The sequence below is a fragment of the Ranitomeya variabilis genome, chromosome 2, assembly GCF_051348905.1.
Source record: "Ranitomeya variabilis isolate aRanVar5 chromosome 2, aRanVar5.hap1, whole genome shotgun sequence".
NCBI lineage: Eukaryota > Metazoa > Chordata > Amphibia > Anura > Dendrobatidae > Ranitomeya > Ranitomeya variabilis.
Genome location: NC_135233.1, coordinates 147,006,338 through 147,032,553, shown reverse-complemented (window position 1 = coordinate 147,032,553; position 26,216 = coordinate 147,006,338). Strand labels below are relative to the sequence as shown.

Sequence of the window (26,216 nt, the reverse complement as noted above, 5' to 3'; positions counted from 1 at the left end):
TACAGGAGAGGATTAGGTACATGGCACAGCAGACTATCATACAGGAGAGGATTAGATACATGGCTCAGCACAGTGTAGTGATAGATACACGGTCTGATGTCCTTGATCAGTGGCTGCAGTGAGAGGCAGGGTCGGGTCGGAGCAGCACAGAGATTCTCCCCCTCCCCCCCCTGTTACCTCTCTGCAGCTCCTGATAGAGGACATCAGACCCCAGCACTTCACCCTCTCTAGCGATTCTAGAGATTGAGCCAGGGCACCAGGCAGCAGAGGACAGGGAACGGCCGACTGCTGACAGTGTGAAAGGAGAGGCAGCTGGAGCTGCCCCTCCAACAGCACAGCTCTCAGTCACAGTGGAGCTCACACACTGTGGGCTGAAGAAACATGGCGCCGACCTCCTGCCTCTGCTGTGATGTGGAGACAGCCCAGGGGGCGTGGCCAGATCAGAGCAGGAGATAACGCGGTCGGCTCCCGACTGCTGAGTCCTATGCACAGGGCTGCCGTAAATGCAGAGTATAAATGTCGTGCTGGGACTCTTACACTCCTGCAAAGCAAAATGGCGGCGCCCAGTGGCTGCAAAAATTATTAATAATAAAAAAGATATTAAAGGGAACCTATCACCCCGTTTTTTTCGGTATGAGATAAAAATACTGTTAAATATGGCCTGAGCTGTGTACAATAGTGTAGTTTGTGGACCTCCATCTGCGCACGCGCGGCATCCCGCGGCCATTTTCCTGAAGCCGCGGCCAGCAGAGCGCCGCTTCTGCGCACGCGCGGCCAAAGGAAGATGGCCGCGCCCACCGACCACCAATGGAATAACGGACATCGCTGCTATTTTCACCCCCCCGTGCAGGATTGGGGACGTTGGACATGCGCACACCACTACGCCACCAACGGAAAACTACGCAATATCTGGGGGAAGAAGCCACGCCCATCCGACCTGACCAGCCTGATTGACAGGCGAAAATGACTACTTTGGTAACGTATTTCGGCAGCATAGGTGGGGAATCGGGGTCCACAAACTACACTATTGTAATGCACAGCTCAGGCCATATTTAACAGTATTTTTATCTCATACCGAAAAAAACGGGGTGATAGGTTCCCTTTAAGGTTAAAAAAAATAATTTTGTATTAAAGATAATTGTTTATATAAACAATCATTTTTAATACAAAAACAAAATTGCGGCACCTTTCCTTTAAAGCAGAAAAACATATATAAGAAATCTTCTGTCTATGACCCTGGAGATCAGACATGCTCCCCTCCTTCCCAGAGCCATAACTTTGTATTTTTCCATCAACATGGCCATGTGAGGGCGTATTTTTTGTGGCCCTAGTTATACTTTTGAATGGCACCATTAGTTTTACCATATTGTGTACTGGAAAACGGAAAAAAATTCCAAGTGTGGTGAAATTGCAAAAAAGTGCAATTCTGCAACTTTTTTTAAAATGTATTTTTTTTTTTTACCATGTTCACCAAATGCTAAATTAAATGCCATTATGATTCTCCAGTTCTTAGATGCCAAACATATAGATTCTTTTTTTATTTGAGTGGTGAAAAAAAACAAATGAAAGTTTAATAAAAATAAATAAAAAATTGCATCATTTTCCGAGACCCGTAGCGCGTCCATTTTTCATGATCTCAGGTTGAGTGAGGGCTTATTTTTTGTGCGCCGAGCTGACATTTTTATTGATACCAATTTGGTGTAGATACGATCTTTTGATCGCCCATTATTGCATTTTAATGCAGTGTTGCAGTGATAAAAAAAAACGTAATTCTGGCGTTTTGACTTTTTTTTTCACTACACCATTTACCGATTGGATTAATTCTTTATATAGCTTGATAGATCGGGCGATTCTGAACGCTGCGATACCAAATATGTGTGTATGTTTTAATTGTTTTATTTTGAATGGGGGGTGCTTTGAACTTTTATATTTTTTTAATATGTTTAAAACCTTTTTTTCTAACTTTTCACTAGCTTCAATAGTCTCCATGGGAGACTAGAAACTGCAATCTTCTGAACGCCTCTGCTACACCCAGACAATGATCAGATCGCATGTTTGTAGCAGAAATGCTCACTTACTATGAGCACCGACCACTGGCATAGCAATCTGGCAGTGACAACCACAGGGGTCTGCTGCAGACCCCGGATTGTCATGCCAACCCATCAGCGACCCGTGGTCATGTGACACTAGTGCCGAAGGGCGACATTAATGATGCCCTTCCAGCGCAATCACATTAAATGCTGCTGTCAGAAATTGACAGGTTAACAGCCACGGGTAGATCGCGATTCCACCCACGGCTGTTAGGGGCACATGTCAGCTGTTTTGAACAGCTGACATGTGCCGAGAAAGATGTGGGCTCAGCGACTAATTCCACATCAAAGGGGGAGACAGAACATGCATCGTACTAGTCATGAAGGGGTATGTGTTACACATTTCCGTTTTCCTTTATTGTATAATCAGACTTGATGAACATTTTTTTTTTTAGGGGAAAACAGTGAACTACTTTATTCCACCTCCGCCCAAAGAAAAGACAAAGAAATGCAGGGCAGTGGACAACAGGCAAACTTATCCTAGTGAGTGCTTGCTTTAAGCTGAATAAAATGATACCTTAATATCTGTGATCCAATGTCTTAGTCCAGAGAAATCAATGTTTTTCTTATATGTAAGTGAGCTGTTTAGGGCTATAGACACTGATCTGTACGAGAATCTGCCTCTAGGGATCGTTCTAAATAAAAGGGGGAGTTACCAGTGTGATGTGTAATGGCCGCTCTCTGCTCTCCTGATCTCTCTGCAGAGCTGTGTGTGATTATACCTGACACATCTGCAGGTTCCTCTCGGCTTCAGCTTCCAGCTCACAGGCAGACAGGGCGGCAATATTTTTGCAGAGCTGTGAGAGCTACAGCTGCTAACATGTTTGTTATGAGACAAAGTTAAGTTCTACTGTACTGTGATAAAATAGACAGTAGGTGCACAGATAAGGGGAGGTTTATGTGTCCATAGCGACAGCCACACATTTAAGTCGACTATAAGAATAAAATATTAATTAACAGATAACATTGATTTGATTGGCGTCTATCCTTATTGAAATAAACATGAAAGTTCTGCTGATCCAAACATGTATGATCTTGGGGGATTCCAGCAGGGTTGCTGTTGGCTGAGCTGTCTTGGGATTCTGCGCCTAGAAATTGAAGCATGCAAGGTAACTTTTGTAGTTTAACCCCTTCCCGACCTGTGACACAGCGTATGCGTCATGAAAGTCGGTGCCAATCCGACCTGTGACGCATATGCTGTGTCACAGAATGATCGCGTCCCTGCAGATCGGGTGAAAGGGTTAACTCCTATTTCACCCGATCTGCAGGGAGAGGGGGAGTTGTACTTCAGCCCAGGGGGGGTGGCTTTGCCCCCACGTGGCTACGATCGCTCTGATTGGCTGTTGAAAGTGCAACAGCCAATCAGAGCAATTTGCAATATTTCACCTATGAAAATGGTGAAATATTGCAATCCAGCCATGGCCGATGCTGCAATAGCATCTGCCATGGCTGGAAATCATGTTCTGCCCCCCCCCCCACCGCCCCCGATCTCCTCCCCAGTCCTCCGTTCTGTCCGGTACCCCCCTCCGTCCCCCTGTCCGCTCCCCCGTGCTCCTGTCCGCTCACCCCGTCCTCCGATCCACCCCCCTGTGCTCCGATCCACCCCCCTGTGCTCCGATCCACCCCCCCACCACCCCCTCATACTTACCGAGCCTCCCGAAGTCGGTCCGTCTTCTCCCTGGGCGCCGCCATCTTCCAAAATGGCGGGCGCATGCTCAAAAAAAAAAAATAGTAAATGACCCCCCCCCCCCCTTTATCACCCTCATAGGTAGGGACAATAATAAAATAAAGAAAATATATTTTTTTTCCACTAGGGTTAGAACTAGGGTTAGAGTTAGAACTAGGGTTAGGGTTAGGGGTAGGGTTAGGGGTAGGGTTAGGGGTAGGGTTAGGGTTAGAACTAGGGTTAGCGTTAGAATTAGGCTATGTGCACACTGTGCGGATTTGCCGCTGCGGATTCATAGCAGTGTTCCATCAGGTTTACAGTACTATGTAAACCTATGGAAAACCAAATCCGCTGTGCCCATGGTGCGGAAATGCTGCGCTGTATTTTCCGCAGTATGTCAATTCTTTGTGCGGATTTCGCAGCGTTTTACAGCTGTTCCTCAATAGGAATCCGCAGGTGAAATCCGCATAAAAAACACTGGAAATCCGCGGTAAATCCACAGGTAAAACGCAGTTACCTGCGGATTTTTCAAAAATGGTGCGGAAAAATCTCACACGAATCCGCAACGTGGGCACATAGCCTTAGGGCTAGGGTTGGAATTAGAGTTAGGGTTGGAATTAGGGCTAGGGTTGGAAATAGGATTAAGAATAGGCTTGTGGTTAGGGTTATGGTTAGGGTTAGGGGTGTGTTGGGGTTAAAGTTGTGGTTGGGGTTGGGATTAGGGTTAGGGTTGTGGTTAGGGGTGTGTTGGGGTTGGGTTGTGATTAGGGTTATGGCTAGAGTTGGGATTAGGGTTAGGGGTGTGTTGGGGTTAGGGTTGGGATTAGGGTTAGGGGTGTGTTGGGGTTAGTGTTGGAGTTAGAATTGAGGGGTTTCCACTGTTTAGGCACATCAGGGGTCTCCAAACGCAACGTGGCGCCACCATTGATTCCAGCCAATCTTGCGTTCAAAAAGTCAAATGGTGCTCCCTCCCTTCCGAGCCCCGACGTGTGCCCAAACAGTGGTTTACCCCCACATATGGGGTACCAGCATACTCAGGACAAGCTGGGCAACAATTATCGGGGTCCAATTTCTCCTGTTACCCTTGCGAAAATAAAACATTGCTTGCTAAAACATAATTTTAGAGGAATGAAAAATGATTTTTTATTTTCACGGCTCTGTGTTATAAACTTCTGTGAAGCACTTGGGGGTTCAAAGTGCTCACCACATATCTAGATAAGTTTCTTGGGGGGTCTAGTTTCCAAAATGGGGTCACTTGTGGGGGGTTTCTACTGTTTAGGCACATCAGGGGCTCTGCAAATGGAATGTGACGCACGCAGAACACTCCATCAAAGCCTGCATTTCAAAATGTCACTACCTCCCTTCCGAGCCCTGACTTGTGTCCAAACAGTGGTTTCCCCCCACATATGGGGTATCAGTGTACTCAGGACAAACTGTGCAACAACTATTGGGTCCAATTTCTCCTGTTACCCTTGTGAAAATAAAAAATTGCTTGCTAAAACATCATTTTTAAGGAAAGAAAAATGATTTTTTATTTTCACGGCTCTGCGTTGTAAACTTCTGTGAAGCACTTGGGGGTTCAAAGTGCTCACCACATATCTAGATAAGTTTCTTGGGGGGTCTAGTTTCCAAAATGGGGTCACTTGTGGGGGGTTTCTACTGTTTAGGCACATCAGGGGCTCTGCAAATGGAATGTGACGCACGCAGACCACTCCATCAAAGCCTGCATTTCAAAACGTCACTACCTCCCTTCCGAGCCCCGACTTGTGCCCAAACAGTGGTTTACCCCCACATATGGGGTATCAGCGTACTCAAGAGAAACTGGACAACAACTTTTGGGGTCCAATTTCTCCTGTTACCCTTGGGAAAATAAAAAATTGTGGGCTAAAAAAATCATTTTTGAGAAAAGAAAAATTATTTTTTATTTTCATGGCTCTGCGTTATAAACTTCTGTGAAGCACTTGGGGGTTCAAAGTGCTCACCACTCATCTAGATTAGTTCCTTTGGAGGTCTAGTTTCCAAAATGGGGTCACTTGTGGGGGAGCTCCAATGTTTAGGCACACAGGGGCTCTCCAAACGCGACATGGTGTTCGCTAATGATTGGAGCTAATCTTCCATTCAAAAAGCCAAATGGCGTGCCTTCCCTTCCGAGCCCTGCCGTGCGCCCAAACAGTGGTTTACCCCCACATATGGGGTATCATCGTACTCAGGACAAACTGGACAACAACTTTTGGGGTCCAATTTCTCCTGTTACCCTTGGGGAAATAAAAAATTCTGGGCTAAAAATCATTTTTGAGGAAAGAAAAATTATTTTTTATTTTCACGGCTCTGCGGTATAAACTTCTGTGAAGCACTTGGGGGTTCAAAGTGCTCACCACACATCTAGATTAGTTCCTTGGGAGGTCTAGTTTCCAAAATTGGGTCATTTGTGGGGGAGCTCCAATGTTTAGGCACACAGGGGCTTTCCAAACGCGACATGGTGTCCGCTAACAATGGAGATAATTTTTCATTCAAAAAGTCAAATGGCGCTCCTTCCCTTCCGAGCCTTACCATGTGCCCAAACAGTGGTTTACCCCCACATGTGAGGTATCGGTGTACTCAGGAGAAATTGCCCAACAAATTTTAAGATCCATTTTATCCTGTTGCCCATGTGAAAATGAAAAAATTGAGGCTAAAATAATTTTTTTGTGAAAAAAAAGTACTTTTTCATTTTTACGGATCAATTTGTGAAGCACCTGGGGGTTTAAAGTGCTCACTATGCTTCTAGATAAGTTCCTTGGGGGGTCTAGTTTCCAAAATGGGGTCACTTGTGGGGAAGCTCCAATGTTTAGGCACACGGGGGCTCTCCAAACACGACATGGTGTCCGCTAAAGATTGGAGCCAATTTTTCATTCAAAATGTCAAATGGCGCTCCTTCCCTTCCGAGCCCAGCCGTGCGCCCAAACAGTGGTTTACCCCCACATATGAGGTATCAGCGTACTCAGGACAAATTGGACAACAACGTCCGTGGTCCAGTTTCTCCTTTTACCCTTGGGAAAATAAAAAAATTGTTGCTAAAAGATCATTTTTGTGACTAAAAAGTTAAATGTTCATTTTTTACTTCCATGTTGCTTCTGCTGCTGTGAAACACCTGAAGGGTTAATAAACTTCTTGAATGTGGTTTTGAGCACCTTGAGGGGTGCAGTTTTTAGAATGGTGTCACTTTTGGGTATTTTCAACCATATAGAACCCTCAAAATGACTTCAAATGTGAGGTGGTCCCTAAAAAAAATGGTTTTGTAAATTTTGTTGTAAAAATGAGATCACTGGTCAAATTTTAACCCTTATAACTTCCTAGCAAAAAAAAAATTTGTTTCCAAAATTGTGCTGATGTAAAGTAGACATGTGGGAAACGTTATTTATTAACTATTTTGTGTCACATAACTCTCTGGTTTAACAGAATAAAAATTCAAAATGTGAAAAATGCGAAATTTTCAAAATTTTCACCAAATTTCCGTTTTTTTCACAAATAAACTCAGAAATTATCGACCTAAATTTACCACTAACATGAAGCCCAATATGTCACGAAAAAACAATCTCAGAATCGCTAGGATCCGTTGAAGCATTCCTGAGTTATTACCTCATAAAGGGACACTGGTCAGAATTGCAAAAAACGGCAAGGTCATTAAGGCCAAAATAGGCTGGGTCATGAAGGGGTTAATACAGGGATAGAAGGTGTGTTTCCTGAAAGCGTAAAATGATTGCAGGCATCGTGTCCTCTGGAAATAGACAAACAATGCTCCGGAGATTCTACCACGTCACATTGTCTATTGACAATGAGCTGCTTATCATATGTGGTCCTTTGAATACATAAAACGTCTTCCAGCCTGGAATGGCTGATAATGTAACTTATGACTGGAAAAAGCATCAGGTCACATTTCGTTTTACAATTGATTACTAAGTTTCTAGAGCCAATTAGAATGACCGATAAGCACCATAAATGTGACTTCCACAAATATTGTCACTTAGAAGTCTTACTAGATTCTTAATTTATTTGCGGTTTCACTAGTAAAATAATAATTGTAAAAGGGAATATGTCAGCGGGTCTTTGCTCTCATCTGAGAGCAGCCTGATTTAGGTAAAAAGAAGCTGAATCCAACGATGTATCACTTAGTTTACTGGATGCAGCCGTATTGACACAACCAGAGCTTTTAGATTTAAAATGAAGCAGAGCTGAGAAAGCTAACCCCGCCCACACCAGGCTCACTGCATACAAAGTCCATAGACAGGTGCCTATCACAGAAGGGGGCGTGTCGTGATGAGCTACTGGTGCTAAAACAATCATTGTAAGGAAACAAAACCTCAGAACTTGATAAAACAAGAATCCCTGAAATCTGTTTTAACCTCAACAGCATGCTGTCTTACATAACAAAAACCTGCTGACAGATTCCAGGGGGAATCTGTCAGCAGGTTTTATGCTATCTCATCTGAGAACAACATGATGTAGGAAAATTGACCGTGATTCCAATATGTATCAGTTTACCAGGTGCAGCAGTTGTGAAATAATCAGAATTCTTAGATGTAACATGTAGCAGATATCAGAAAGCTAACCCCCCCACATCATAGCTTTCTTAGTACATTGTCTATTGAAAACGAGCTGCTTATCACAGGAGGAGGGATTGGTCAGTCTGCGAGACACATGAGACCTTGTCCAGCAGTGATAATATCCTCCTGATAAAACTTTCATTGTAAGTAAACAGAACAAAGCCCGATAAGTGGCACATCAATGAATTCTGTGTTTTAACCCCTACATGATGTTGTTAGATGACAGATTCACTTTAAAAAGACAGTAATATTTATTAAAGGGTTTGTTCAGGACTTATATATTGATGGCCTATCCTAAAGGTAGGTCATACGTGGTAGATGTGTGAGTGCCCGGCACTGACACCCCACCGGTCTGTTGCTAGCAGCTCTACTGTGGATGTATGAGAAGGTGTACAGAGTCAGATCAGCACATCTCTATTCACTTGGCAGTTACTATTCTTGGGATTGGAACCTCGGCTCTATTTTCATGCACATAAACTCTTCATTACAATTGGTAAGTGTACCCATTGGACCTGCCACCACTGTTCACACATTGAGACATACTCTATCCATATTCCTATATCTGGATGATGGGAATTCCATAATTAGCTGCCATCCGACGTACTATTCTATCCATGTGACCTGGGACGGGGGGTGTGCGGCCAATCGGGTTCAGGTGTTGGCTGATTGTCATAGCTGACACTCAGCACTAAGTGACAGGAGCGGTCACGGACCGCTCCCGACACTTTAACCCCCTAGAAACTGCGATCAAACATGATCGCAGTGTTCCGGAGCTCTGTCTTTGGATCGGAGACCATGATGACATCCAGGTTACCAGAGCTGAGAGACTTCCTGTCATGCGCAGTGCATGTCAGGAAGTCTCTAAGGTTAGTGTGCAGGGATTGCAGCGCTGAGAGTTTCTATACCATACAGATCTGCATGCTGTAGAAGCGATCAGCCTGCACAAAATGAGTGTCCCATAGTGGGACACAGTGTAAACGTAAGAATAAGTAAAAAAAAATAAAAATTTAAATATATAAAAAAAAAAAAAAAATAGTAATAATTTGATAATAAAAAAATCTATATTCTATCATTAAATAAATATTTGAATAAAATAAAATCACACAATAAACAATAACAGTACACATAATTAGTATCGCCGCACCCGTAACGACCTGACTTATAAAACTGTCCCACTAGTTAACCCCTTTAGTGAACACCATTAAAAGAAAAAAAAAACCAAGGCGAAAAAAATGCTTTATCATCATACTGCCGAACAAAAAGTGGGACAACACGCGATCAAAAAGACAGATATAAATAACCATGGTATCGCTGGAAACGTCATCTTGTCCCGCAAAAAACGAGCCACCATACAGCTCCATCACCGGAAAAATAAAAAGTTATAGCTCTCAGAATAAAGCAATGCAAAAATATTTTTTATATAAAATAGTTTTTATTGTATAAAAGCGCCAAAACATAAAAAAAAGATATAAATGAGGTACCGCTGTCATCGTACTGACCCGAAGAATAACACTGCTTTATCAATTTTACCACAAGCGGTATAAACGCCCCCCCAAAATAAATTCTTGAATTTCTGTTTTTTGTTAATTCTGCCTCTCAAAAATCGGAATAAACAGCGATAAAAAAAAAGTCATGTGCCCGAAAATGGTACCAATAAAAACATCAACTCGTCCCGTAAAAAACAAGACCTCACATGACTCTGTTGGCCAAAATATGGAAAAACTATAGCTTTCAAAATGTGATGCAAAAACTATTTTGTGCCATAAAAAGAGTCTCTTAGTGTATGACAGCTGCCAAACATAAAAATCCGCTATAAAAACCCACTATAAATAGTAAATCAAACCCCCCTTTATCACCCCCTTAGTTAGGGAAAAATAATAAGATAAAAAAAGTATTTATTTCCATTTTCCCATTAGGGTTAGGGTTAGGGCTAAAGTTAGGATTAGGGTTGGGGCTAAAGTTGGAGTTAGGGTTTGGATTACATAATTTACGGTTGGGATTAGGGTTAGGGGTGTGGTTAGGGTTGGGATTAGGGTTAGGGTTGGAATTAGGGTTAGGGGTGTGTTGGGATTAGAGTTGGAGTTAGAATTGGGGGGTTTCCACTGTTTAGGCACATCAGGGGCTCTCCAAACGCGACATGGCGTCCGATCTCAATTCCAGCCAATTCTGCGTTGAAAAAGTAAAACAATGCGCCTTCCCTTCCAAGCTCTGCCGTGTGTCCAAACAGTGGTTTACCCCCACATATAGGGTATCGGAGTACTCAGGACAAATTGGACATCAACTTTTGCTGTCCAATTTCTCCTGTTACCCTTGTGAAAATAAAAAGCTGGGGGCTAAAAAATAATTTTTGTGGGGAAAAAATGATTTTTTATTTTCACGGCTCTGCCTTATAAACTTTAGTGAAACACTTGGGTTTTCAAAGTTCTCACAAGACATCTAGATAAGTTCCTTGGGGAGTGTAGTTTCCAAAATGCGGTCACTTGTGGGAGGTTTCTACTGTTTAGGTACATTAGTGGCCCTGCAAATGCAACATGACACCCGCAGACCATTCCATCAAAGTCTGCATTCCAAAACATCACTACTTCCTTTCTGAGCCCCGACGTGTGCCCAAACGGTGGTTCCCCCCCACATATGAGGTATCAGCGTACTCAGGACAAATTTGACAACAACTTTTGGGATCCAATTTCTCCTGTTACCCTTGGAAAAATACAAAATTGGGGGCTAAAAAAATCATTTTTGTGGGAAAAAAAACTTTTATTTTCACGGCTCTGCGTTATAAACTTTATTGAAACACTTTGGGGTTCAAAGTTCTCACAACACATCTAGATAAGTTCCTTGGGGGGGTCTAGTTTCCATTATGGGGTCACTTGTGGGGGGTTTCTACTGTTTAGGTACATCGGGCTCTGCAAACGCAACGTGATGCCACTAGACCATTCCATCAAAGTCTGCATTCCAAAATGGCGCTCCTTTCCTTCTGATCTCTGCCATGCTCCCAAACAGTGGTTTACCCTCACATATGGGGTATAAGCGTACTCAGGACAATTTGCACAACAACTTTTGGGGTCCAATTTTTCTTGTTACCCTTGGGAAAATGAAAAATTGGGGACGAAAAGATCATTTTTGTGGGAAAAAAATGATTTTTTATTTTTACTGCTCTATATTATAAACTTCTGTGAAGCACTTGGGGGTTCAAAATGCTCACCACACATCTAGATAAGCTCCTTAGGGGGTCTAGTTTCCAAAATGGTGTCACTTGTGGGGGGTTTCAATGTTTAGGCACATCAGGGGCTCTCCAAACGCAACATGGCATCCGATCTCAATTCCAGCCAATTTTGCACTGAAAAGTCAAACAGCGCTCCTTCCCTTCTGAGCTCTGCCATGCACCCAATCAGTGGTTTACCCCCACATATTGGGTATCAGCGTACTCAGAACAAATTGTACAACAACTTTTGGGGTCCAATTTCTCCTGTTACCCATGGGAAAATAAAACAAATTTTATCTGAATCAATTTTTTGTGAAAAAATTTAAATGTTCATTTTTTTTAAACATTCCAAAAATTCCTGTGAAGCACCTGAAGGGTTAATAAACTTCTTTAATGTGGTTTTGAGCACCTTGAGGGGTGCAGTTTTTAGAATGGTGTCACACTTGGGTATTTTCTATCATATAGACCTCTCAAAGTGACTTCAAATGTGATGTGGTCCCTAAAAAAATAAATAATTTTGTAAAAATGAGAAATCGCTGGTCAACCTTTAACCCTTATAACTCCCTAAACAAAAACAAATTGGTTCCAAAATTGTGCTGATGTAAAGTAGAAATGTGGAAAATGATACCTAGATATTTTGTGTGACACATCTGTGTGATTTAAGGGCATGAAAATTCAAAGTTGGAAAATTCAGAAATTTTCAAAATTTTCTCCAAATTTCCGTTTTTTCACAAATAAACTCAAGTCATATCAAAGAAATTTTACCACTGTCATGAAGTGCAATATATCACGAGAAAACATGATGAAGTGTGAGCTTTCATTAGAGAAATCTTCACCTACTTGAAAGGTTAGATGTCACATTTAGAAATGCTGCAGATTTAGGGTTGATCTGCAGATAAGTGGTAGTTGAATTCTGTGTAGGAGGCATATTGGAACAGCAGCTACAGGAGAAAAATGAAGTTATTTTCTCCATGCTGCCGCTTGCTTCCAGTCATCAACAGTGCAGGGAGCAATTGCAGTCACTGCTTACTATATTATGAATGCCCTTTAATTACTCCCTGACACTCTGACAGATGGCTCTGCATGCATGTGATGATGGCTCTGCACACATGCATGTTTGTGCAGAGAGGGATGTCATTCAAGGAGCATGGGAGTGATTTCTGTTGCCTCTCCCTGCACCTCCCCAATGACTGGAATCAAGCAGCTGCAGGGAGAATAAAACTTAATTTTCTCACTGTAGCTGCTGCTCCAGTAAGGGCGTCATACAGAATTTAAATGCTATTTTCCTGCATATTAGTCCTATACCTGTAGGTAATATAAATAAAGATTTTGAATGTGACCGGGCCCTTTAAGATTTGACTTTTGCTTAAGTCATTTTTCTGTTACCAGGTGTACGGTTCATGGTTTTAGCAGCAATTAAAGAAATGAACACAAGCAGAGGTGTGTCAGCAGTCGGCATTCTTAAATATGTAAGCTCCATGTACAGTTACCACATGCAGAGGAATCATCGACTTCTCAAAAAGACCTTGGATAAGCTGCTTTCCAAAAAGATAGTGGAACAAGTTAAAGGTCGTGGACTTCAAGGATCCTTTAAACTGGGGGTGAACTTTAAAGAGCAGATGACCCGAGATAAACCTTCAGTCCAAAAATTGGTGAGTCGTCAGGGACCTGTATATATGGTGACTTTTTTGTTTTAAAGGTTGTGAGAAATTTACTTTAATGAGAGATGTGAGACAAACTTGGTGTGTATAGGCTAGAGCTGTTCGACCTTATTGAAGGGAGTCCGTCAACAGCTTTTTGCTATGTAAACTGTGTGCACCATAAGGCAGGGGCTGAGACACTGATTTCAGCGGTGTGTCACTTATTAGGCTGTTTGCTGTTATTTCAATACAATGAGTGTTTTAACAACAAGAAATTATCATAGCTGGGACTGATGCTCACATGAGTCCTGGTCCGACCACGCCCCTTGCACTGATTAGCAGCTCACTGTCAATACACAGTGAACATAGTGAGCTGTGGTGTGGGTGGTGGCAGCTTTCTGAGCTCTTCTACATCCTACATCTAAAATATGATTGCATCACAACTTCTACAGGAAGTAAACTAAGTGATACATTGCTGGAATCGGGGTCTCTCTCTATATTGCACTGCTCTCAAATGAAGTAGCAAAACCTGGTCACAGATGCCCTTTAATGCTTCCACTGTCACCAATACGGATGAGGTCATAGAGTAAATTGCCACTTATGGTAATCAATGTTTCCAGTGCTAGTTTGTACAGGTGAGCATATAAAAGTATAATCACCGGTCACAGTAATTCGCTAAGGTCTTAGTGATAATTATCATGCACATATAATAAACTAGGAAATGTGACTTTTTTGTTTTTGCAGAACACAAGATCTTCCAACAGGCTGCAAAGCGTTAGGACTCAACTCAGGGAAAACAATGAAGACCTTTCTGAGACTGTTCCTGATCTAACTGTCTTGTCTAAGGATCATGCCTACTGTGCAGTCAGAAAAAAAAGAATGCCAAAAGTGGAGCCACAGGGCTGTGCTACGAATAATGGGATTCCCGAGCCACTGGATACCTCGCAAGACTCTCCTGTGTCGGATGAGAAATCTACCACTGCTACTGATATGGAGTTCATATCTCAGGAAATGGATCGCCATCACAGTCCGCTCTTCCCATTTAATACCTCCGATTACCGTTTTGAATGTATATGTGGTAGTCTTAGGCTTCCTGACCTCAAGGACCGGGTCCAGTGCTTGCAGTGCCATCTGTGGCAGCACGCAGACTGTGTAAACTATAAGAGGGAAAGTATCCACACCGCACCTTTCTACTGCCCACACTGTCTTGTAGCAATGGATACTGTTCCAACAGGAGCGACCTTGATCATTTCTCCTAGTTCCATCTGTCACCAGTGGGTCGATGAAATTAATCGTCATGTTCGCTCATCCTCCCTTCATGTCATGGTAAGAATATTACATCTTTTCTTTTATACTTGTGTCATTTAGGTATAAACGCGATTTATGACGACACAGAAGAGGTTTTGGAAAGTACCGTATTTCGCGGACTATAAGACGCACCGGACCATAAGGCGCACCCCAAATTTGGGGTGAAAATTGCAGAAAAAAAGATTTTTTATAAGATGGGGGTCCGTCTTATTGTCCGAATTTACAGTATCTTACCTGAGGGCTGGCGGTGGCAGAGCAGGGTCACAGGAGGCATGGTGGCAGCAGAGGTGGGGTGATGCGGTACGGCGTGCACCTGAGCAGGGTCCCTTCCTGCTTAGGTGGGCGACGCCACGGCCTGGTGTCCATGGGAGGGTGGCAGCAGTGGTTACCGACAGGAGCTGGGATGAGGAGGCACAGTGAGAGGTATGGCGTGGGTAGGGTCCCTTTCCCCGGTGAGGTGATGGAAGGATCTCGTGGGCACATGGACTGGAGATGATGGAGGTAGTGGTGTACATTGTGAAGCGAGTATTCCACAGGAGCTCAGATGTCTGAGTCCTTACCGCTTCCCGGCGCTCCTCAGCGCAATAATTATTTCAGAAGCCGGTAATAAGTGAGGAGCTCCGCTACCGAGACACAGCTGCCATGACCGGACACTGCGGGAAAAGCGCCTCTGTACTGCTGCGAGCCCTGCTGGAGGCGGAGAGCCGGCCGTGCCATGCGGTGCTGAGGAGCGCCGGGAAGCGACAAGGACTCAGACATCTGAGCGCCTGTGGAATACTCGCTTCACAATGTACACCACTACCTCCATCATCTCCAGTCCATGTGCCCACGATATCCTTCCTGAACCTTGCTGCACCCATCCTGGGAAGCAAAAGGATGGAGTATACAGAGTCCAAAGTCCCGGTGAGGTGATGCAGCTGCAGCAGCCCGGTAATGCAGCAGAGCCGGGTGAATCCTGTTGATATCGGTGGGCGCGGCCATCTTCCTGAGGCCGCGCGTTCGCAGATGGAGCTCTGCTGCCCGGGGCTTCAGGAAAATGGCCGCCGCGATCCCCATCTGCGCACGCGCGGCATCCCGCGGCCATTTTCCTGAAGCCCCGGGCAGCAGAGCTCCATCTGCGAACGCGCGGCCTCAGGAAGATGGCCGCGCCCACCGATACCATCAGGATTCACCCGGCTCTGCTGCCTTACCGGGCTGCTGCATCACTTCACCGGGAAAAGGGACCCCACTCACTGCGCCTCCTCATCTCCGTACCTCTGCTGCCACACCTCTGCCGCCGCACCTCTGCCACCGCACCTCTGCCGCCACGGTAAGCCTGCATTGCGACTATTAGACGCACCCCCCATTTTCCCCCCTTTTTTGGGGGGGAAAAAGTGCGTCTTGTAGTCCGAAAAATACGGTAATAGTCTATCTTCTCTCGGCCTTGCCAAACAAGTTAGCTGCTGTGCATATGAAGAAAAATAGTTTTTTGCCCTAATTCGTTATTTATGGTTTGAATTTGTTTTTAAGTAGCTTTTCTTCATTATCTTTTGGTATTAATTGCTGCTTTCTGCCCCAAATTCTTTAAAATGGTGCACACAATTTATGAATTTTTGGGGCAGAGTCCGAAATTATTCTTTATTTTGTCTTCAACATTTTTTGTGACTGTTTAGTGCAAAAAGTTCGTTCCAGCCGAACATAATATTACTCCAGTGGACACCTAGGGTCCATTTGTGACAAACTTTGCAACATTTTAAAAAGTCACAAATGATTAATTGGGCAAAATCAACTGGAAGCCCTGACATCAGCCAATGATGACAAAAACAAAACAAAAACAAAACAAAACAGGGTAACACATAAAATAGACTTAAAGGCACAAATGGAAAGATGAATATGGTGTAAACAAAAAAGGTGCAAAATTCTAAAGATGCAAGAAAAAAATAGGCACAAATGCAGCAATGAATTGGCCCTTTCCTATATACCTATAGAAGTTGTCCACTACTTGGAAACCCTTTCTCATACCCCACTCTGGCCCTGATTCAAATAAAAGCGCTTATACTCACCTCCCGTGCCGGCCGTTCCTACAGTGACAAATTACCGCACACTCGATACTGAAGTATTGCAGAAAAAATGGTTTATGCCAATTTTATTTAAGACAAAACAAAGTAATGGTTTGCCACATTGATAGAACAAAACCCGACGTTTCGACCCTCCCGGGCCTTATTCATGGGGTTACTCTAGTCCAATGATATATATGCATAAAGGTGGCAGTAGTGGAGGAAAACAAACGATCTCTCTTTTTTAAAAGGGCATAACCTTATAATGAGGTCAGTAAGGGCTGCTGTCCCAGAGATATGTAGCTTATTATAGAAGGGCCGTGTCATACATGGTGGGCCTGTTAGGGGTCTCCTGTGGAGTCAGCGGCGCATCCCGTGCCTTGCTGTGCTGTCCTGGACTGAGGCTTGCAGTGCAGTCCAGGACAGCACAGCAAGGCACGGGATGCGCCGCTGACTCCACAGGAGACCCCTAACAGGCCCACCATGTATGACACGGCCCTTCTATAATAAGCTACATATCTCTGGGACAGCAGCCCTTACTGACCTCATTATAAGGTTATGCCCTTTTAAAAAAGAGAGATCGTTTGTTTTCCTCCACTACTGCCACCTTTATGCATATATATCATTGGACTAGAGTAACCCCATGAATAAGGCCCGGGAGGGTCGAAACGTCGGGTTTTGTTCTATCAATGTGGCAAACCATTACTTTGTTTTGTCTTAAATAAAATTGGCATAAACCATTTTTTCTGCAATACTTCAGTATCGAGTGTGCGGTAATTTTTCTTTATGATAGACTTGACCTAATGGTCAGTTTACCAGCACCTCACTGTCCTTCGACCTGAGTGCACACCATTTCCCCTATACTTAGTTCCTACAGTGACGGCACTCGCTGTCCCCGGGGTGAGCTCTGGCGTCACTGTATCCACCTTTGGACAAACTGAACATGAAGAGGAAGCCTGGGCTGCAACTGATCTGACTTCCTCTTCATACTCAATTTGTCCAAAGGCGGAGACAGTGACTCCAGCGCTGATTGGGCAGCGGGGTCATGTGTCACAACTGTGATAGAAATATATATATCATGTAGATCTCACTTGCATGTATACTCCTCTATAATCCTATATACTCATATACTCACAGCTAATATATACATTATAATCAATGGTTTAAAATGGCTGACATAAACTGATATAAGCCAGACAGACTCTATGGGGGTTTTCCATTCAAAAGCGGAACACCACCAGATGTATTAAGTGCTGATCAGATGTCTCAACTTTGTCCTAGATGCAGAGCTACATTTTAGTTGCTTAATCAGCATCCATATGTGCATTAATCACAATATTCCATATATATTTAGATACCCAATAACAGAGGAGCTAGACAATATGGTAATTAACTAACCACCCCTAACCACTCCTTTCTATATGCAATTATAAAACTATGTATGTACAATAAATCATCAGTATTGATGGAATGTTATTGACAAAATGTTGTGCAGTCTCATTCTTGAGCGCTCAAAATACTCAGTCTTATTGGGAACGGCCGCAGCACACACGGGTAAATTTTTCCAAACCAAATTTCCATTACACAACAACCGCACAGGAGCCCTGAGGACAGCGAGCGCAGACGCCGTGGGAATGGTGCCGGCACTGGAGGTTTATATAAGCTGTTTTATTTTATCGGGGCCAAGCATGGGGTATGAGAAGGGGTTTTCCTAGTAGTGGACAACCTCTTTAATAAACCATTCTAATTAAGCTGAGACTGATCCAGGTTTAGCTGCTTTTCAGGTTTGAACATGACTAGGTATGTAAGAGATTGCAGTGATGGAGCCTTTACATAACACCTGTCCACTTATAATATTAATGGTAGTAGCCTATGTTTTTTAAATAGATTATTAATATCAGAATGGGGAGTATCTGACTTTCCCCTGGCACCCCTACTATCAGATAGTGATGGCCTTGGCTCTAGTTAGACCATCAATTCTCCATTCCCCAAAAACACAGTTAAAAATTATAATATTACCTAGATGAACGTGCAAGATGGGACCTAATGCTTATTTATACCGCAATAACATATATTCTACCATGATAAAGAGGTTTTTACAGGTTCAGAAAACCCATTGTCCCCCTGCTGCAGTTTTTTATAAAAATAACCTGGCCTTTCTCACCCTCCCCGGGTCCAGTGCGTAGTCTCCACCGCTGCGTCTGTTGTCAGGGTAATGTCAGCTCTGCAAACCATAACACACTGGGAGCTGCAGCAGACATTCAGAACTGCACTAATGAATGGGGAGGAACGCACAGCCTGTGGGTTTTGTTTTCTTTCTCGCTTCATTGGGGGACACAGGTAACCATGGGTATATGCTGCTGTCACTAGGAGGCTGACACTATGCAAATAAAGAAGAAGTAGCTCCTCCCCGGCAGTATAGACCCTCCGACAGGCACCAGGCAACTCAGTTTTTGCTTAGTGTCTGTAGGAGGCGGACCTGGATCTAACACCAGATCCGCATTTCTTTTACAGGGATTTGTTGTTTGTTTTTAATCATTTCCCCTTTCTTTTTCAGATACTTTCTTCAGGGTAACAGGGTGCAATTTTCTCACCCTGTCTTCCCCACTTTGAGCGACCGAGAGAGCAGTGTGGTATCACCCACATCGCACCCTCTCGGACCCGCTGGGCAGGACTTTGTCCCCTGTCACCCATTCGGGTGTTCAGGGTGACCCTTTCTTCGGTGGCCAGTCCTGCCCGTTTCCCCTCCTCATCTCTCTCCTCGGAGTGGGCTGAGAGGAAGACAGCGGTCACATCCAGTGACCCTCTCCCCCTGTTCAGGGGTCGACGCCGTCTTCTGCGCCGGAGAGTCGTGGCGCGGGAAGGAGGACTACTTCCAGGACCCTCTATCTACCAGGGATCCTGATGATTCCTCATCTGCAGGTAAGGAATCTTCAAGCAACAAAATCGCCCCCCCCCCACCAATACCCTGCCCAGCAGCGATCTCCTCTTACCATAGGGGAGCATCTGACAGGGAAGTGGGCTGCATATTCGGGCGTTGAGACCACGTAGGAATGGGAGCAGGAAGGCTGGCATCTTTTCCCCCTCCTTATTCAAACTTGCAGGCTCCTTTGCCCGCCATTTCTCTCTGCCTCACGGTTTTTTCCCTTTCTTAGCGCTTGAGCGCCCTCTGGTGGTGGCTGGAATTAGTGTGGCCGGGATGTGCAGCGTCTCCCTGCTTTTCCCTTTCTTGCCGCTTGAGCGCCCTCTTGTGGCGGTCGACGGTATAGTGGCCGGATTGCTTTCAGTTTTACAGGGGGCGTTCCTTTCTTTCCCCCCTTCGGTCCTGTGCACGCCCACAGCGTCGCACTTTCTCCGCGCTCTTTTCTCCTGCTTCCTGCTCCCTGTCAGCGTCTGCTCATCGCGAGGGACACAGGATTTCTCGGGGGAACACAGGCACCTGCGGTTACCGCTGTCTTTCACCAGGCTCAGCGCTACCTCCTACTCCACCTGGCAGTATTCTCTGGGGACAAGGTAATATCCACCTATGTCCGACCCCACCCCGGCCTTTGCCCCTACGGCCATCCATTACGCCTGCGCTCACTGTAAGAAAAAGTGGGTTTCAGGTCAGCCATCTCCTTTCTGCCCGTCCTGCGTTCCTCCCACCATGTCAGCTCCCCTGGAAGCTTCAAGGTCCCGGGATGAGTGCACCCCCCCTCCCCCGGAGTGGGCTGTTGCTATGTCTCAATCTGTGTCCGACCTGACTAAGGTTTCTCAGTCCCTGGTCCAGGCACTTGAACGCATCCCGCTTCTCTCTAATGCCACCAGTGCCACGAACGCCTCTCACGGCGATTCGCCCGCACCTGTCCTAGACTCTCACAGAGGCAGACTGGACAAAAGAGACAGAAAACGGACCTTATCTAGATCTCCCTCCTGTTCACCGGACCACATCGGGATTCCCCTATCTGCCCGTTCCCCTTCCTCACAGGCGGACCTCGGGTCTGACGTAACTTCTCAGTCGGAATCTGACTCGGATGCAGATCAGACTTCCGGAACACAAGACATGGTTGATAGCCTTATTTCAGCTATCGTTCAGACGCTTGATCTTAAGGAGGATGAGGCTAGCTCTCAGGACGTCTCCGTTGCTTTTAAACGGATTAAACGTCCCTCTAGGGTTTTCCCTAATCACAAGGAGTTTGACAACACTACCGCCACTCACTGGGAAAACCCTGGCAAGCGTTTCCCAGGCAGGAAACTGCTTGATGTGTTATACCCTTTTCACTCCGACCTGGTCTCCAAGTGGTCCGAGTCTCCTAAGGTCGACCCGCCTGTGTCCAGGCTATCCTCACAGACAGTTCTGTCTATTCTGGACGCGGCTTCCCTTAAGGACCCCTCGGACAGACAAATCGAGGCGCTAGCAAAATCATCATTTGAGGCCTCCGGAGCCTCCCTTTGCCCTATTTTCGCCTCATCATGGGTAGCCAAGGCTGTATCAGCCTGGGCCAAGACCCTGCGCAGGGGCATTTCGGCCTCTGCTCCTGCTGAAGAACTGTCTGAATTAGCGGATCAGATTTCACTGGCAGGAAAATACCTGATGAATGCCTCCCTTGATGCAGCGGCCTGCTCTACCAGGGCTAATGGCAACATTGTCGCCATTCGCCGGATTCTTTGGTTAAAGGCGTGGAACGCTGACCCCGCATCTAAGAAATCGCTCACTGGTCTGCCCTTCCAGGGCTCCAGACTCTTCGGCTCGCAGCTAGATCAAATGATCTCGGACGCTACTGGCGGTAAGAGTACCTCCTTACCCCAGTCCAAGCCTAAACGTCCCTTCAACAGGAGGGGTCCCCAGTCCTTTCGTCCCTTTCGGTCTTTTGCCTCTTCGGGAAACCCCGTCCAGGACCGTTCCTCCTCACAAGGGGACCGAAGAAAACCTTCTTTCAGGCCTCCGCCACGCTGGAGAGCCAAGAGCCACCCCGCAAAACCATCGGGATCTCGGGGCCGCAGGTTTTCTAATAAATGACGGGTCGCCCCCACCTGGAACTCCTTCCAGGGTGGGAGGCCGCCTTCTTCTATTCTCAGAGGTTTGGCTTTCAGTAGTCGACGATGCCTGGGTCAGGGAGATCGTCACGTCAGGCTACAAAATAGAGTTTTCTTCGCCCCCAGGAAGACGTTTCATGCTCTCTCGTCCTCCCAAACAGCCCTCTCATCTCCCAGGGCTTCTTCAGGCCGTCGATTCGCTCCTCGCCTCGGGAGTCGTAGTGCCGGTGCCTTTTCGCCAGCGGTTTTCCGGGTTTTATTCAAACCTGTTCGTGGTTCCAAAAAAGGACGGCTCTCTCCGTCCGATTCTGGATCTCAAACGATTGAACCGCCACCTTCGGATTCAACACTTCAAAATGGAATCTCTGCGCTCGGTTATCGCGTCCATGGAGCCGGGAGAGTTTCTGTGCTCAGTGGACATTCGGGATGCGTACCTTCATATTCCTATTTGCGTGCAGCATCAGAGGTTCCTCCGATTCGCGATCAGGGAGCATCATTACCAGTTCACTGCCCTCCCCTTCGGGCTGGCATCTGCTCCCAGGGTCTTTCCGAAGGTCATGGCAGCTGTCATGGCCATCCTGCGTTCAAAAGGGATTCTGGTAATCCCATACCTCGACGACCTATTGATCAAGGGCTCATCCCAGGGGGATTGCAGCCAGAGCCTCCATCTTACTCTGGACACCTTAGTTCGCCTAGGCTGGTTGATCAACTACCAGAAGTCTTCCTTGATTCCAACCCAGCGGCTGGAGTTCCTAGGCATGGAATTCGATACCTTTCGGGCTCAGGTCTTCCTTCCCAAGGAGAAGTTTCTTTCTCTTCGTCGGGGTGTCGGAGCGCTAAAGGGTCCGAGTCCTCTGTCCCTTCGTCTAGCCATGAGAGTTCTGGGGAGAATGGTCGCTTCTATGGAAGCGGTCCCCTATGCTCAGTTCCACTCTCGTCCCCTCCAGCTGGCTCTTCTGTCTGCCTGGGACAGGAACCCGCTTTCCCTGGACCGTCCGTTTCGCCTCTCCCCCAGGGCGAGACAGTCTCTCTCTTGGTGGACGCTGTCCACCTCCATTCTGCGCGGGAGGTCATTTTTACCCCCCCACTGGCAGGTGATTACCACCGACGCCAGTCTCCAAGGTTGGGGAGCGGTCTTTCTCCACCTCACAGCCCAGGGCCGCTGGACTGCTCGAGAGGCGTGCCTCTCGATCAACCTCTTGGAAATCAGAGCCATCTTCCTAGCCCTCATCCGCTGGGAGTCCCTCCTTTCGGGAAAGCCGGTCCGCATTCAGTCGGACAACGCCACGGCCGTGGCATACATAAATCACCAAGGGGGGACTCGCAGCAGTCAAGTCATGGCGGAAGTAGCAAAAATTTTCCGCTGGGCGGAGGGTCATGTTCCCTCTCTGTCAGCCGTCCACATCCCAGGGGTGGACAATTGGGAGGCCGACTTTCTAAGTCGCCAGGGCATCGTGGCGGGCGAGTGGTCTCTTCTTCCAGCAATCTTCAGCCAGATTTGCCAGCGGTGGGGCGTTCCAGACGTCGACTTGATGGCCTCCCGGGCAAACCACAAAGTTCCCCAGTACGTCGCCAGGTCTCGGGACCCGATGGCCGTCGGATGCGACGCTCTCGTGATCTCTTGGGCCCAGTTCCGGATGCCCTATCTGTTCCAGCCTCTCCCTCTGATCCCAAGGGTCGTAAAGAAGATCAAGTCGGAAGGGGTCCCCGTACTCTTGGTAGCTCCAGATTGGCCTCGCAGGGCCTGGTACGCAGAGCTGATAAACATGTTATCGGATGTTCCGTGGAGACTTCCGGATCTTCCGGACCTTCTTTCACAGGGGCCTCTCTCCCACCCGAATTCTCGGTCGCTGAATTTAACGGTATGGCCGTTGAGGCCGCGGTCCTGAAGAACGCGGGTTTTTCTCATAGCGTCATCCAGACTATGATAAGAGCGAGAAAACCGGCCTCATCGCGTGTCTACCACAGATGTTGGAAGGCCTTTTTCCGGTGGTGTCAGGATAACAATCTGTTTCCTATGACCTTTTCCCTTCCTTCCCTTCTCAGCTTTCTTCAAACGGGCCTAGATTCGGGTCTTTCCCTTAGCACCTTGAAGGGTCAAATCTCCGCTCTATCAATTCCTTTTCAAAGAGACCTGGCTTCCCTGCCTCAGGTGAGGACCTTCATCCAGGGGGTCGCTCATATAGCTCCCCCTTACCGGTCTCCTGTTGAGCCTTGGGATCTCAACCTCGTCTTAGATGCCCTGCAGCGGCCGCCCTTTGAACCGCTTCAGGATGTTTCCTTCTCGCTTCTATCCTGGAAGGTAGCCTTTTTGATCGCCATCACCTCCATTAGAAGGGTTTCAGAGCTGGCGGCTTTATCCTGTCGTTCTCCCTTTCTGGTCCTGCATCAAGACAAGGTGGTTCTTCGTCCGGTTCCTTCCTTCTTACCGAAAGTTGTCTCATCTTTTCATATCAACGAGGACATTGTCCTCCCGTCCTTTTGCCCTTCCCCGGTTCATCCATTGGAGAAATCCCTTCACAAGCTGGATGTGGTCAGGGCTATCCGGATTTACATCGCCAGAACTGCCTCTTTTCGTCAGGCCGATCCTCTGTTCGTCGTCTCGGATGGGCGTCGAAAGGATCTTCCTGCCTCCAAGTCCACGATTGCTCGTTGGATCCGTTCAGCGGTTTTGGAGGCATACAGCGTCCAAGACAAACAGCCTCCTTCAGGGGTGAAGGCTCACTCTACCCAGGCAGTGGGAGCTTCCTGGGCAGTTCGTCACCAAGCTTCGGCCTCGCAGGTTTGCAAGGCCGCTACGTGGTCTTCCATGCACACCTTTGTCAAATTCTACGGGGTGCATACTCAGGCTTCCGCGGACGCGAGCCTGGGTAGGAGGATACTGCAGGCGGCGGTTTCTCACCGGCCAACCTGACTCCTCTTTTTCTGCAGAATACCCGCCCTAGGGACTGCTTTTGGACGTCCCATGGTTACCTCTGTCCCCCAATGAAGCGAGAAAGAAAGAGGGATTTTTGGTTCTTACCGTAAAATCTCTTTCTTGGAGCCTTCATTGGGGGACACAGCACCCTCCCTTGAAGTTGTACCGTGTTGGCTAACGTGCTGTTGTTGTGGGTTGGTACATAGGTTGAGTTTTATATTACCAGTTCCTACTACTGCTTTTGCACCAACTGAGTTGCCTAGTGCCTGTCGGAGGGTGTATACTGCCGGGGAGGAGTTACTTCTTTATTTGCATAGTGTCAGCCTCCTAGTGACAGCAGCATACACCAATGGTTACCTGTGTACCCCAATGAAGGCTCCAAGAAAGAGATTTTACGGTAAGAACCAAAAATCCCTCTTTTTTAATTTCCTTTTAAACAAATTACAGTAAAACCCCTCCAACATACATATTGGGCATCTTACAGCATCTATGTTTTGGATACTGGATTTGTATATTTTTTTTTTTGCTTAATTAAAACTATGTACAGTAATGTTTGCTTCTTGCATTTAGGTATATCAAGGTGTTAAGAAACATGGCTTCCTACAACCTCAGATGTTAGCGGAGCAGGATGTAGTCATAACCACTTATGATGTTCTGAGAACTGAGCTCAATTATGTGGACATTCCTCACAGCAATAGCAAAGACGGGCGGCGCTTTCGGAACCAGAAGCGCTACATGGCAATACCAAGCCCTCTCGTTGCTGTGGAGTGGTGGCGGATATGTCTAGATGAAGCACAAATGGTGGAATGCACCACAGCTAAGGTCAGCGTGGCAAGTGACAACGGCTAAATGTAACATTAGAAGTTAGGAAAGATTAAATGGGGAGGCTCAGAAAGGGCATTTGGACATTGTAAAACTTGGTACTCTCCTTTTTAAGCCAGGACAGTGCCTTAGCAGACCCTCCACATATCTTGTCGGCCTCAATGATAATATCTCATCCTTTGGGTTTGATAAGCTGAACGCCTAGGTATCTGCTGCTCATTATCCTGACTTTCATTCAGAACAAAATGAATAGGAAACATTTATAAGGGTTGTCCAGTCTAATGATACTGATGAGCCAAAAATGCTGCGTGGCAATAGAGTCCACATTAGGCTGCGTTTAAGGCACCACTCCATTGTTTTTTGTTTTTTTATTGCAGCGCTGGAGTGGTCCTCCTAATGTAAGGCCATTGCCCCTAGTCTCATACTGACCAGCCGCTGCCTTCATCTGTTTCCGGCACCGCTTCGGACGATTTCCAGCAGTTTGTGACCTGCCAGATCGCTCCCGTGTTTCCTGAAGCAATCCAGAGGTCACTTTTCAGTGGAAGTCCATGAGGGCCTCATTCACTTGCATTGAGAGATTGTGACTGTTACCGCTGACTTCCGGTCAGTAAGAGGTTGAGGTCACAATGTGGCAGTGTGGGACTGGAGCGGTGCCAGAAAGAGCTGAATGACAGGTGGTGAACATAATATTAGGTGCAGGGATCGTGCGTCAGTAGCACCACTCCAACACTGCAATAAAAAGAACCGAGGAGTGCTGCTGTAAAATGGTCGATCAGCTACTTGCAAGCCGATGGGCGATAATTTAATTGCATGTTTAGTCAGGCTGTGACCACACTTCCATGAGCACAGAACGATTGTTAATATGACTCTGTGTGCATAGAACTTTAAGACAATGTGCTATAAAAAAAAAAAAAACCTTGATTTTTAAGCTTGTAA

The 26,216-nt window shown here is 46.2% G+C and overlaps 1 protein-coding gene across 1 annotated transcript in view; it reads left to right on the top strand.

Moving 5' to 3' along the window:
• The window catches only part of SHPRH (SNF2 histone linker PHD RING helicase), a 181,584-nt gene that overhangs the window by 54,276 nt on the left and 101,092 nt on the right, over positions 1 to 26,216 (top strand). The window contains exons 7-10 of the mRNA XM_077283067.1: positions 2,486 to 2,573; positions 12,931 to 13,193; positions 13,926 to 14,507; positions 25,029 to 25,280. Coding sequence (XP_077139182.1) covers positions 2,486 to 2,573; positions 12,931 to 13,193; positions 13,926 to 14,507; positions 25,029 to 25,280 — 1,185 coding nt within the window. The remainder of the gene's footprint in view (positions 1 to 2,485; positions 2,574 to 12,930; positions 13,194 to 13,925; positions 14,508 to 25,028; positions 25,281 to 26,216) is intronic.